The sequence below is a fragment of the Penicillium robsamsonii genome (assembly GCF_028829455.1).
Source record: "Penicillium robsamsonii strain IBT 29466 chromosome Unknown utg000004l_segment0_segment0, whole genome shotgun sequence".
In the NCBI taxonomy this organism is placed as follows: domain Eukaryota; kingdom Fungi; phylum Ascomycota; class Eurotiomycetes; order Eurotiales; family Aspergillaceae; genus Penicillium; species Penicillium robsamsonii.
The window spans coordinates 1,187,162-1,201,333 of NW_026643222.1; the positions used below are offsets into that span (position 1 = coordinate 1,187,162).

The following is a 14,172-nucleotide window of genomic DNA, read 5'->3' on the forward strand; positions in this document are numbered from 1 at the left end:
TCATGCGAGCGTGGTTTCAGTGATGTACTCCTCGTCGAATAATTTCCTCGGGGGCGGTGCCACTGGCCGTCCTGGCCAGGCACCATTCATGCAACAGCAGCAGCAACCCCCCTATTCACAATTCCCCCAAGGCCAGCAGCCACCATCAATGCAACAACCTCAACAGACTGGATTTGCTCCGCAGCCCACTGGTCTTGCCCCACAGCCGACCGGATTCGCCGGCCAGCCCTCCCCGTTCGGTAACTCGCAGGTACAACCTCAAGCCACCGGATTCCCCGCGGGACAGCTCCAGTCGCAATTCACTGGCTTCCCCGGCGCCGTGCCCCAGCAACCCCAGCAGCAGCAAGCGCAAAGCTTCCAACCACAATACACTGGATTCCCTCCTCAGAATCAATCGCAGCCGCCGCCGCCGGTGCCGCAAATACCCACTAGATTCAAGACCTCTACCGATATTGCGAACTCCTTCCAAGGTACTGCTGGATCTGCGGCGCCTCCCCAGGTGCCCCCAAAGGCAGGGTCAAAGATTCCAAGTATTCGACTTTCTTTTATCACGGCGCAGGATCAGGCGAGGTTCGAGCAGCTCTTTAAGTCTGCTGTTGGCGATAGCAAGACAATGGAAGGTGGGTTTCCATCCACCTCATGGGTCCTACATGATGGCTTGTATGGTAGTACTGACTGGTTACAATAGGCGACAAAGCAAGAGATCTTTTGCTGCGCTCCAAATTAACGGGCGCTGATCTTTCTAAGATCTGGGTCTTGTCTGATACCACCAAATCTGGACAGTTGTTCTTCCCTGAATTTGCATTGGCTATGTACCTGTGCAACATTCGTCTTACTGGCCGCGAGCTTCCTTCTTCCCTACCCGAGACGATCAAGAACGAGGTTTCCAGTATGGTTGACATCATTTCATTCGATGTCCCCGAGGAGCCGGTCCAACAACAGCGAACAAACGTCCCTAACTTCGATGCGCCTCTCATGGAGAACAAATCGACGCCCCCGATTGTTCAACAGCCTGTCCCACAGCAACCGAACAACGCACAGCTCCTGTCGCAGCTGACAGCACAACCTACTGGGTTCTTCCCTCAGCAGACAGGTATCCAGCAGCCCAACCAGACCGGCTTCCCTGGCCAGAACCAGTCCCAGTTCCTCCAGTCTCAACAAACCGGTTTTATGAGTAACCCACAGGCTACTGGATATACCGGCCCTCGGCCTCCGATGCCGCCTATGCCTACTGGTTACGGGTCAAACCTCAGCCCCTCCCAGACCGGTGGAATGCAAGGCCTGGGCGTGCAGCCTACGGGTTTGGTAGCGCAGCCTACCGGCATGCCAGGTCAATGGGGATTTATCAACACACCAGCTCAGGGTTTGCCCAACATCGAGGCTATGAAGCAACAGCTCATGCCACAACCTGGACGTGAAGGTGGTTTCAGTGCTGTTGGCCTTTCAGGAAATGCTACAGTTGCATGGGCAATTACCAAGGAGGAGAAGAAGATTTACGATGATCTTTTCCGCGCATGGGACGGTTTCCGCAAGGGCTTCATCAGCGGCGAGACTGCCATCGAGATCATGGGCCAAAGTGGTCTGAATAGAAAGGACCTGGAACGGATCTGGACCCTGGCTGATCCCCATAACCGCGGCCGACTGAACATGGATGAGTTCGCCGTGGCTATGCACATGATCTACCGTGCTCTAAACGGATACCCAATTCCTAGCCGTCTACCACCCGAGCTTGTTCCTCCTTCTACAAGACACTTGAATGACTCTATCGGTACAGTCAAGTCTCTTCTTTCCCAGGATGCTGAAACTCGCAAGGCTACCGGGGCGTTCCTGCAGCCGCAAAAGACTGGTGTCAGCTACCTTAAGGATCACTCTTTCCGTGGTGGTGCCGGAGGCTCTGCTGGGGCCGGTCGCAAGGATGCGACGATGTTCAAGAACAATGACTCCGCTGGTGGATACCGCTCTAGTGCACGCCGTCGCGTTGGTAACGAGGCTCGTACCCCGTCCCCGGCCGCCTCTGGCGCGTCGGATGAGGAGTATTCCGTGGAACAACTGCAAAAGAAGATCCGTGAGGCCAAGGTCATGATTGACGCTGCTGATTTCCAAGACGAGAACAGAGCCGAGGATGATGATGATCTAGACCGCCAGGATCGCCGCGAGGCAGAGAGTCTTATGGAGCGTATCCGTCGTGTACAAGATGACCTCGATACCCACCCCAATGCCGTATTCCGTCAAGTGGACAGCGGGGCAGAGCGTAGGGCTCTTCGTCGCCAACTGCAGTCCTTTGAAGATCAAGTTCCTCAGGTTGCATCGGACGTGCGTCGTCTTGAGCGCGAGATCGCAGACGCGAAGCTTGAGCTGTTCCGTCTTAGGGACGCCAAGGCGCACCCCGGTGGCGCTTCTAACATCATTGGCACTGGCCCTGGTGGCACTGTTACCGAGGCAGATCGAATCAAGGCCCGCGCGCGTGCGCGTATGCAAGCCCGGGCTGCTGAGCTTTCTGGGCGCCCCGCCCCTGTGACGGAAGATGACGATGGCCAAGCGGCTCGTCGTCTGGAGTCTGAAAGCACTAATGTGAAGATGGAGCGCGAGCGCAATGACACTATGACTCGTGATGTTGAGGAAAGTGTCCGTGATTTCGCTCGCAGTTTGGAGGACAGTCTCCGGGTCGAGGGCCAAACCTCCTCACGCGAGCATGAGAAGCGTCGTTGGGAAGAGGCATTGGGAGTTGAGGACGTCACCCGTGACTTCATCTACGACCTGAGCCGTAATGCGCGAACTGCAAATGTTCGTAAAGAAGAGTATGTTATTCCTGTCAATTAGGAAAAGTTATCAATGCTGACAATTCATAGGCGAGAGAGATCTTCCCCAGAGGTGCGTTCTCGAGCATCCCCAGCTGCCGAATCTGCTGCGCGCCCTTCGATGCCCCAGTCCGTGGACTCTTCAACCTCTCTTCCTGGTAATACACACGAAGATCGTGTGGCGGCTGCTCGAGAGCGTGCTCAGAAGCGCATTGCTGAGCGCATGGCTGCTGCTGGTTTGAAGCCAAATGACGCTACTGAGACTCTTGCACAACGCCAGGAGCGTGAGAAGAAGGAGCGCGAAGAGCGTGTCAGACGGGCCGAGGAAGAGGATGCCAAGCGGGAACAGGAAAGACAACGTCGCTTGGCTGAGGAACGGGGCGGTCCTAGTGATGCAGCTCCCAAGACCGTGGGCAAGAAACCACCACCGGCCCCGCCCACCCGCAGGGCTCGGACGGATAGTGCCGGCCAAGCTGATGCCAAGAAGGGGGAGGAACCTACTAAAGTGGATCAGGCTGCTCGTGAGCAGGCCATCAAGGAAGAGCAAGAGGTGCAGGAGGCGGAGACTAAGCGTCTAGAGTGAGTTATCCACGGCCGATAGAGACCAAATTAGTGGAGTTGGCTAATACATTTACAGGGGTGAGGCAAGCCAACGCGAGCTAGAATTCCAACGTGAGAAGGATGCCCAAGCCGCTCGACTTCGTGCTCTCGAGGAACAGGTCCGCCAGGGCAAGATCAAGAAGCAGGAAGAGAAGCGCCGCAGGGAAGAGGCTAGCCGACAGTCCAAAGAACAGGAGGCCAGTCTTGCAGCCCAACGCGCTGAACTGGAGGCGGCTAAGGAACGTGAGCGACAGCTGCAGCGTGAACTCGAGGGACTTGACGAGTCATCATCCGATGATGAAGGACCTGCCGATATCACGCCCCAGTACAGCACCCCGACGCAGAGCCAGACTCTTCCTACCCCACCTCCCGTGCCCACAATAGCTATTCCCGAACCTCCCGCCCCCGAAAGCGTGCCTAGCGAAGTGAGCTCCCCCGAGAGCAGCCGTGGTGCTCCTGCCGCCACTCCCGATGCTGAATCCAAGAACCCTTACTTCAAGAAGTTGGGTCAGCCATCTGAGCCCACTACCGCGACTTCGCCGCCCGCCACAGCTCAGTCTACGAATCCCTTCCATCGCTTGACCCAGCAAGAACCCATCAAGCCCACCTTCACTGGTGCCGCCCCCTGGAACGCAAGACCCGTACCCGCCCTGAAGAGGACGACGACTGGTCCGCTGCTGGCTCCGATTTCGATTCGTCTGATGACGAGGACGATCGCCCAGCTGGCGGCAGCGCCAAACAACTTGCCAGCATCCTGTTCGGCACTATGGCGCCCCCGCGTCCTCTGAGTGCCATGGACGAAGACAAGTCTGCCTCGAAATCTGCCACCCCCGTACAAGAAAGCCCTGTTGCACCCCCACCCCCACCCCCAGTAACTCTGCCTCCTGTTCCGGCCATTCCAGGCTCTGGCGATGCCAGCTCCCCACCAGCCGCGCCATCTGGCGTCCCTCCCCCCCTCCCCCCACCTCCGCCTCCTCCCCCAGGAGGAGCCGGTGCTCCTTCTATGCCCCCTCCCCCGCCCCCTGGCGGAGCCCCATCTGCTCCCCCACCACCCCCTCCAGCTGGCATCCCACCTGCTCCCGCGGCCGCTGGCGCTGGCCGAGGCGCCCTCCTGGCGTCTATCCAGCAAGGCAAGGCCCTGAAGAAGACTCAAGTGAATGACCGCAGCACAAGCTCGTCAGCTGGACGTGTGCTGTGAGAATAGAACTGGAGAGCTTTTTTTTCATTACTTTTTTTCTGTTTTGGGAGCACATACTGTACAAAGAGGGGGGGAAAGACATGACCGTACCTACATGATTGCAGAGCATGGTGACGATGTCAATGGATAATGGGGGGAAGTAGTTAGTTAGCTGTGCTTTTGTACTTTTCTTGAAATACTCATCTTGTCTATTATTATACATGCGCTTGCCTACTACCTAGTACATAGTAACCTTGGAAGCAACCTTAGAAACTGTAGGACTCCTTCCGCTCCCGTTCCAATGACTCAAGAAGGATTTGCAAAGAACATTCGACCATCGTGATACATAATGCCTAATAATTAGGAAAGCAAAACACAAAAGAGAAGGCCAGACTACTCAGAGGCCGAGAAGATCCGATCTAAATGTAAAGGTGAGATAAGCTATGTCTTTTAGAAAGAGGAATTCAATCCAGGGAAGACTTCCAGATAACAATGGAAAAATCCACTAGAAGGTCAATCGACTCAGCCCGACACGGTCTTCGTGGATGATTTGAGCGAGAGTCCCTCCACGGTTATAGAGGAAACATCGTTTTCGTGCGACCTTGTAAGATGAATAGTTTGAAGTTGGATGAGGTGAGTGGCAGAGACAAGCCTTCACAAGCTACAGCAAACAATTAGATCCTGAGCTCCAGGCCTACCACATCACCTATCTCAGTGTCTGGGCCACTGAGTCTACCTGGCTATTATTATCGCTCATATGATCGTCCAGGCAACACCAAATTGAGCAACATGAGCATCATTATTGCTGTCTCAATTTGCAAAGTACAGGAGGCTGATATGGACCTCGGAATCACCGTCACATCAACTGTTCCTTCAATGTTGTTTTGTATGTGGACGTACGAGGTATTAAAAATTGAATTAAATATTACTCCGTGTTTTCACAAAAGAATATATATTTGTATTTCTAGAACTAGTGTATCACCTTAGATTGGCATAAATCTCGCCAGCTTGTTTAAAACTACATCCTATACCATCCTGAAAACCAGGCCAACAAGAAGCGTTTGGTAGCCTCTGTCCAACAACGACTGCAAAACATAATGAGTTATCAAATACTTCGAAATATGCGACCTTGGGAGGGAATTCCCCCTTTTCTTTAGCTATACAGCTGTCAACAGGGACGCTGATGTGCCGGAAGAGGAAGTATCCGACGACCTCACTCCCTTCCTCTCAGACGATAACCAGATATCAAAGAAGACGACGGAGCCACTTTGGCTGAGTCTCAGGAGCCTATGATTTATCCTATCAGCCGACCTTTTCGCGGTTGGTCTGGTAATGTATAGTTGGACCTCAGCCCCTATCAAAGCTTTATGTCTAGCCTCTACGAAATCCCTTCCGAATCACGCTTCTAAGTTTTCTGACCCACTGCTCAGTATATCCTCAAACCGCCCCTGACCGAAGATATCTCTGGCTCACTGAGGCGCCGAATCTCTTTTTCTCTGGACTACCTAGCAGCTGCTTGCTGCAGTTGCATCTTCCTCATCATCTCTGCCGCTTCGAATGAGTACTTGCACTTCATTCGTACCGCTGCACCATATCGATACATGATCAACGGGAATGGCATGCACGCGAGAGTCATGAATGCCGGGATAGAGGATGCCCAGTGAACCCCCAAGTTGTGATACATTTGTGTCGTGAATAGAGGGAAGGCAGCACCCACGACCGAGCGGAAGATGGCAGCTGCAGCCAAGACAGAAGCCGCATAGATGGTGTAAGTGTCGATCAAGTAGTTCATGATGGGCAGGATGACGAGTACACAGCCGAATCCAAATGGTGCAGACAGGATGATACTGGCTGACCAGTGGATGCTGGGGTAGTTGGTCCAGGCAAAGGCGAACATGCCGATAGGGAGGGCGATACCTCCGACAATCGCAGGTGGCAGGCGGGATTCGGCCGTTACAGATTTCGCCGCGAACAGCTTCATGTATCGGCTGTTGTTGTCCCAGATGGCGTATATCAGACCGAAGATGATGCCAACAGCAATTCCCAAGAATGACAGTCCGCCGATGCCTTCCCTCCAACCACGGTCTTCGTTGTACACGATGGGCATGGCGCCCATGAACATGTAGACTGTGCCGTAGATAATAGCCATGTAGAGTGATGCTATTAAGACGATGGGCTCGAGGAAGAGGAAGATCCACGGACGGACCAAAGCACGCTTGAAGACCTCCGACGGTTTCTTCTTCCCTTGGTTCTTTTCCAAAACGCTCACGTAGACCTTGCCATCGGCCTTGGCTAATTGACGCGCCCGTCGTTGAAGTAGCACTGGGCCATAAGTTTCAGGAATAAATACAATACCAAATATACCGATTATGCCAATAAAGATCACGCAGACACCCTGGACCCATACCCATCCGATGTTCTCAGACACGAACCCGCCCACGATCGGGCCCAAGATGGGACCGAGAAAGGGTGCAACACAGTAGATGGTCAATGCCAAGCCACGTTTGGCAGGCGGAAAGAGATCTGCAATTGTTCCACCAGAGTTTACGAGTGGCGATCCCCCAAATGTGCCAGCAAAAAATCTCAAGATGAGGAGAGTAGCCACGTTTGGGCTGCCTGCGGATCCCCCCACAAAGGCGACCATGGCAATGTGAGTAATAAGCCAGAGGATCTGTCTCCCATATAGTTCCGATCTTGCGCCAACGTTAGCCATGGTATGTGTGTAGGATGACATCGTCGAGACTTACTGTCAAACAAAATATGGTCAGCTGGGCTCCCTCAAAGTGGAACGCAGAATCAGCAACTTACCAAGGGGCCCCATATAGCAGGGCCAATCGCAAACCCGAGCACAAAGAGAGAGATCCCGACAATGAAGACCTCGTTGCTGATGTCGAAACCATGAAAGACTTCATTTGCCGACACCGAGTAAGCGGAGGAAGTAAAGGTCACTGCAAAGACCGAGGAAGTTGCAATCGCTGCAATGAACCATTTGCGGAGCTCACCCCAGTTCATCGGATTGCTGGGATCGTCTTTTTGGAACTCCACCACGAATGGGTCATCCTCGGTGCCCGAGCCATCGTAGATGTGACTCTTTTCCACTTCGCCTGCGTCGACAGGAGTCTTCGATTCGATATTAGACATATTTGGAGAGTATTGAGAGGCCAATTTCAATCTCGTGTTGTCCACGAGGAACGCTCTTTTTGCCGTAGTTTGCGATCTATATAACTGTTTACCTGCGGAAGGCATCAAAGACGGACTGCTCTTTCATTGGCCAACTCGCGGGAAGTGGGAGTTCCCAGCGAATAAAATCGCTTTCCGTTGTGGGTCTCCGTAGGTGGATCATTTGCAACGGGAAGGCATCTGATTGATGCACACTCTGATTATCAATCAGATAGCCCTGATCGATGGCACTCGTCCCCAACTGTCCAATACAGGGCTGATGAACGAAGTAATGATTGACCAGCACACACCTTCAAGTCCTTTACGCAGGCAGAGACTGAGAGTCCGAAATGCCTGCCAATTATGTCGCTTGAGGAAGATAAAATGTGATGGGGCTCGCCCGGGTATCTCTTACTTCCATTGTTTTTGATCCCCAGAGCGCGTCCACAGAGCTGACATGAACCGTAAAGTGTGCACCACATGCCAGGCTAGAGGCAAGACGTGTGCTTATGGCCATTCTATCAGTGCCGTTGTGAAGCAAACGACGCGTAACCCTCGTGGGCCAGCATCATCAGTCCACAAGCTTGTTCCAACGCTGGTCTCCCCCTCATCTTCGGCCACTTCATTCGAAGTCCAACCGGAGACAGTGACCAGAACACTACCTATGGCCGATTCAACACCCGATCCTCGCCATGTGGATAAAGATCCACAGGCAGAGGCTGACCTGGAGCAAGACCGGGCATACTATACCGCACATGGGCGGTTTGCCGGCCAGGTCGCCGCCGCCATAGACTCGAGGGCAGGGCTCGCCCTTGCCACCTGTCATCAGGTCCCACTAGTAGACGCCCCATTATTTGGAGATTTTGACCTATCTTCTCAATCTTATCTCATATCTTCGCCGACCGAGTTGCCTCCCCGGGCATATTCCGATCAACTGATTGACATATATTGGCGATATGTCGACCCTATGGAGCCTGTGTTAGATCGCCAGCGTTTTTTTGAGAACTATGGAAAAGCATATTCAACACCAATAACACCACTCTACGCAAACTATAACGTTTGGTTTAGTATTCTCAATCTAGTCTTTGCCCTGGCAGTTCAAAGACAAGAACAAAACCCGCTACACCAGAGAAACGAGGAAGGGCAGTGCTTTTTCCGGCGCGCATGGGCCCTGCTTCCAGCCGAATCTATGCTATGGGAACCTGGATCACTCGAGCTCGTGCAGTGCTTGATGTTGATGAATCGATACCTCCACTGCACCAGCAATCAGCAGAAGACATGGATGACAGCAGGGCTGGCTATGCGAATTGCGCAGAGCATGTGCTGCCATATCGCCGATGCGCCTTCGTCAAATGGTTCTACGGACGACAAAGGTCTGAAACAGAAAGTATGGGCTAGCTGTGTTGCGCTCGATCGGTAAGCCATGAAAGGATCGCTCTCCTATAGTCGTCAACAGCTCACTTCATACAGATGCATCTCCTGGTCGCTGGGTAAGACGTCGGCATTGGTGTTAATACCATCACCGCCAGCCAGTAGCTCCCAACAAGTAGGCCGAAACCCGTTGCATAATAACTGTGTGTTGGGACTCCACGAAATTGGGGATCAAATTCAGTTGGCGCAGATACAGACGCGGACTAGCCTTGCAGCCAGATTTCGCCCTCCATTCCTATCTCAGCAAGCCGAGTACCATAACTCGGCATTGCAACTAGATGCATATCTTCAAAATTGGGAAAATAGTCTCCCCAGCGATTGGCAGTTGCAGAACCTCAGAACGGTTGCCGACAGGTCGTCCCGAGCTGAACGGTACCTGCTTCATCTTCGGTCAGCCAATAATCCCTTACCCTCACTAGAGTCGATTTTTACAGTTCTATATAGCTACCTCCACCACCGAATCTTTCTATACAGACCCATGCTCGCCCGCTTCTACTCAATGAAACCCGAGACCCACCCCTCGCCAAAATCACCAAATCTAAGCCACCGTCTCCTCGGTGAAAGCGCCAGCATGTGCATCGAAGCCGCGCAACAGGTGGTTTTATTAGTTCAGGAAACACTCGAGCCAGATGAGCCCATCGGGCTTCTCCCGTGGTGGTACAGGATATACTACCTTCACATCGCGGGTGCCACCTTCCTCGCAGCCATGTTCCGATCTGAGCTATTCACAGACTCTGTTTCCCAGTCTTGGAAAGGTGTGCTGCTGGCGCTCCGCATCCATGAACACTTGAGTCCCTATGTCCAGCAATGTTTGTGCACATTTGAGACCCTTGCGGCTAGGATCACGGGCAAGTCTTACACTAGTCTGGGTGTCAGTGGGTATGGCTCGATGGTAGATGAGTCTGCGGGTGTATGTTTCGATGATATTTTCAAGGGTGTCAACTTTGACTTTGACAATTTTATATTTGGGCCTGAGGACTTCGGGGAAGGATTGGTGTAGTTACGAGGTTACTTGGTGGGGATGCTGAAGAGCCACCGTGCTTGCCATATGTGATCTCAACCGGTTGTCAGAAACATGAGACATTGGCTAGTTTAAGTCTTCAACTGCAAAGGAGCAGCAATTTATCGACACTCTCGCAACTTGTGATCTTTCTGCCATTGCGATACCCACCTCTCTTCCTAGTCACTACATTTAGTGCAGCGTGCTCGGGTCCGAGAGACTCATATGGGAAAGGGTATTCGCTGTTATACTACAACCTATGTATATATGTAGATATGGAAGCTCGGAATTGAATGAGGATGCATTTCGGTATATCATAATCCTTTCACTCTACATGCAGAAAGACTGTACTATCGGCATGCGACTGTACTATCGGCATGCGATTAGCTGTACATTGAAAACAGGAAAGCAGAAAAATAAAACCGCCACTATGCCTGACCAACACCGGCAGTCAAATTAAACCAAACGAAAAACTAAGCAACAGTCGACATTCTCGATTGTGTATTCAAGACTTCAACGCCCATTCACGAGACAACTTCCGCAATCACATTACCTAGGGTACTGACACACCAAACAACGATAAGACCCCAGCCAATCCTGCGATCCATTCTCCAATTGTTCATAGGAACAACAACCAAAAGCCCAATGAGGATAACCAAAAGCGTCGCGCCGCTGATGATGAGCACCTTGGAGATGGCGATCTCATAGGGGACTTGCACAGGGGTGACATCCGGGAGTGCTTCATTGTGTCTCTGGTTCCCGCCATTGACGGTCATATACAGACCACCAAGCCCGATACCGAGGAGGATATTGAGCATTGGACCACCGAAACAGGCGCTCAGTGCCATGACCGGATACCCGAGTCGGGCTACTGTGACATCAGCGACTAGATCGCCGAGCGAGTTCCCGACTGCGAAAACGGTCAATCCGAGTAGGGAATCAGAGATGTTGAGCACGACGCCGATGGTCTTGAGGAGGGAGACAACTTCTGTAGCAATCGTCGCAATCCAGGCTATGGCGACTAAGAAGCCAAGTAGGGAGAGGAAGGGCCGCCATGGAGTTGGAAGGGTGTGGATGTGAGGTTGGGATTCATGGGGGAGAAGTGGTAGGGAAATATTTGAACTGAGACGTCGGCTGTTTCGTTGACGACGGGTGCTGATTATCAGAACTGTGAGACAGATGGAGGAGAATAAGAGGGAGACGAGGGAGGGAAGAATAAGGTTGCGCGGCTGACGGTCTTCGTCTATGGTCACCCAGGCGATGAGCACGGCGAAGAAGGGGCCTGTGAAAAGCTGGATGGAGACCAGCCAGCGATTCCAGTCCTTTGTTGGCACGGGATTCGAAGAAGGTGAGCCTGGCACTGGCACTGCCGGGAGTTCTGAGTCCCATCGCGTGCGAGTAGTCTGTTCATACGACGACTTCCGATGGGGGTGCGTTGGCGGAACATTAGAGACGGATCCGCCGTAGTCATGTGCCTGAGCCGCGATCACTGGGCTATCAGCTGGAAGTCTAACCCTTGGGGAGGGATTCCCTTCCTCGTCGATGTTCTGAATGATCACCGAGGGTATGGGGTCCGGTTCCACAGACTCTGGTGCCTCTGGCTCAACGACTGGGACCGTTATGGTTAGCAGCAGGACACTGGGGGCTGCAATAATACCGAGCAGTCGTTCCCAGACATTTTTAGATTTCCATCCCACCAAGGTCGGGAAGAGTGTGCAACCAATCTGCTGGGGAGGGGGGATCGAGTCAGGCCACCAATTCCTCAGGTATTTGTGGAAAGTGCGGCCTACATGAGCAAAATCATCATAGTCATCGTGGACTTGTAGCCGTTCTAGCGGGCTGGTTGAATTTGGGAGTCGAATGCTGGGTGATCGTGAGGACGGCATGGAGGGTAAATCAGTATACGTTGGGAAGGGCACCGAAGGGCTTTCTAACCCGAAGCCTGACTGAAGGCGGGTTGCAGTACCCTTAGGAGACACTGACAGCGAGGGCCGTTCATTTGTCTCTCCGTTGTGGTAATTGGGAGGGTTAAAAGCGTCGGATGGAGCGAGCCGGTCAGGAGTCTGAGGACCTGTCGTGCCTGGACTCAGACTCGGCGACCGATCCGCAGAAGACACACCCAGTGCCATGTCAGTGTCAATTGGAGGGAGTTGGCGTGACTCCATGGCTTCTTGTCCCGAAGTATCCTCAAAAGAAGGTCTGCTTACTGTAAGCAATGGACCTCGTGTTGGCGACGGCTCCAGAACACTAGAGTCAAATTTTAACCCCGCAGCATCGTTCGCCGACACAGCTCGAACCCGGGAGGAACCTGCTGCGCTGGATGGCGACAGGCGGTCGTTACTGGCAGATGGTCGACTGGCGCGAGGATGCGATGCTACCGAGCGCGTGTCGAAATCAGAGTCACCGTCATCTGAATAGCTGTTCAGGCCTATTGTGGGATTGCGACGGGTGTTTCTTGACTTCTGTAGCGAGTGAAGAACAGACTGGAACTCCAATGCACCGACAAGACTGGGTCGAATGGGGTTCATCGTATTACGCCTCGATTTCACAGGCCGATAGACGTGCATATTATCACGGATTTCAGCCAAATAGCGGTTGCGCGTTTCGTCGTCCTCGCCGTCCTCTTCTTTCCATAGAGGAACAGCCTCGGCGCGTTCCAAAAGATCGAAATCCTCGGTTGAGGCTCCGCGGAGAAGACTTCGTGACTCTGATGCTACACCGGGATCATCATCCTCAACGGCTTCTTCGATCTCCAGCTCTTGGTTCTCCGGTATATAAAAGTGAGCTCGCGCTGCGAGGTCTCTCTCATTCTTCCGGCGTTGTCGTACCAGATACCAGTGCCAGGTCACCACCATTACGACATAAAAGCCGTACAAGCCTACCATCGCAGCCGACTCCCATACATGGAGTTTCCCATCGGCAAGCATAAACATGCTGAGAACGACGGCCACTATGAAGTAGCCCACATCTCGGACGAAACTCCTTCGCGCGACCTTAAACGGCCGAACTAACGCCATGGAGCCCGCAACAACAGAGGTAATAAAAGTCGCCGCGCCGATCAACTCACCAATCGCCAAGCTCCCACTGTTCGACCGCATGGCGGCGAAGGTGGAAAACACATCGGGGCTTCCATTGCCAAATGCAAGGAATGTCACGCCTGTAAGACTCTCGCTCAAACCTAGGATGCTGGCCAATGTACTGAGATCAATACATAGGAAATCGCTTGCCGCGATGCCGATGGTACTGAAGAGCAGTGATAGCCAGAGGATCAATATCGTGAATGCTACCGGTTTTGCATCAGCCAGCCCACAATAGTAAAATTGAAGGTATGAGATCAGGCCATCCTCGTGATCGGGGCAGTTGGCGCGGACGTAGGCACACTGATTTTCGACGTTGCGGACCAAGCGGCACTATACCATTGTGTGACAGAACATCATTTAGCCTTCGGCATCATCTCACAGGAAAGGATTCGGGAAGGGAAAAGATACCTCTAGTTCACCCTCTCGTTTGAACAGGTTTACATGTGGCCCTGTACCTGGTTGCGCAACCTGCGCATGTTCATTTGTAGTACCAGCCAGTAACCACTTCGCTGTTGCAATAAGTGTAAATACCAACAGCGTGGTATAGAATGGTCGAATTGAATATTGGGGCTTGCGGACGGCAGGCTGCAGGAAGGACAGCAGTTGGTTCATTATGACGAGAAGTATAGCGGCATCGTGGGCCGAAAACTTTAGATTATGTAGCCCAACCTAGACCAAGAAGATCAGCATTGAAGACTCAATGCTTGTATAATATATACCCCACGCGTCCGACAGGTGTTGGTTTGTATCTGCCAGCGCGAGTGAGGTGAGTGCAGTGATGTCAACTGGGCGGAGCTGTGGCGGAGCTGTGGCGGACCTCGGAGTGGGCCAATGCACGTCCGCCGATCGTTGCACCGACCTCTGCAGAAAATAGGTCAGAAGGATCGATCGCAGGTAGGATAATTGTAACTGATATAATATACGATG

At 52.8% G+C, this 14,172-nt stretch overlaps 4 protein-coding genes across 4 annotated transcripts; 2 read left to right on the forward strand and 2 right to left on the reverse strand.

Annotated features, from left to right (window-relative positions):
• Positions 1-22: 22 nt before the first annotated feature.
• Positions 23-4,596, forward strand: pan1 (actin cytoskeleton-regulatory complex protein PAN1; the record flags this gene model as incomplete). Its single annotated transcript, XM_057232213.1, has 5 exons — positions 23-620; positions 689-2,798; positions 2,850-3,377; positions 3,436-3,905; positions 3,956-4,596. The coding sequence occupies 5 exons, from the start codon at positions 23-25 to the stop codon at positions 4,594-4,596; spliced, it is 4,347 nt and encodes a 1,448-aa protein (XP_057083978.1).
• A 1,480-nt stretch (positions 4,597-6,076) lies between these two features.
• On the reverse strand, positions 6,077-7,716 carry N7447_007952 (MFS transporter; the record flags this gene model as incomplete). Its single annotated transcript, XM_057232214.1, has 2 exons — positions 6,077-7,246; positions 7,384-7,716. The coding sequence occupies 2 exons, from the start codon at positions 7,714-7,716 to the stop codon at positions 6,077-6,079; spliced, it is 1,503 nt and encodes a 500-aa protein (XP_057083979.1).
• Positions 7,717-8,191: 475 nt separating this feature from the next.
• On the forward strand, positions 8,192-10,165 carry N7447_007953 (putative transcription factor; the record flags this gene model as incomplete). Its single annotated transcript, XM_057232215.1, has 2 exons — positions 8,192-9,150; positions 9,205-10,165. The coding sequence occupies 2 exons, from the start codon at positions 8,192-8,194 to the stop codon at positions 10,163-10,165; spliced, it is 1,920 nt and encodes a 639-aa protein (XP_057083980.1).
• A 524-nt stretch (positions 10,166-10,689) lies between these two features.
• Positions 10,690-13,857, reverse strand: N7447_007954 (sodium/calcium exchanger protein; the record flags this gene model as incomplete). Its single annotated transcript, XM_057232216.1, has 2 exons — positions 10,690-13,575; positions 13,654-13,857. The coding sequence occupies 2 exons, from the start codon at positions 13,855-13,857 to the stop codon at positions 10,690-10,692; spliced, it is 3,090 nt and encodes a 1,029-aa protein (XP_057083981.1).
• Positions 13,858-14,172: the final 315 nt, after the last annotated feature.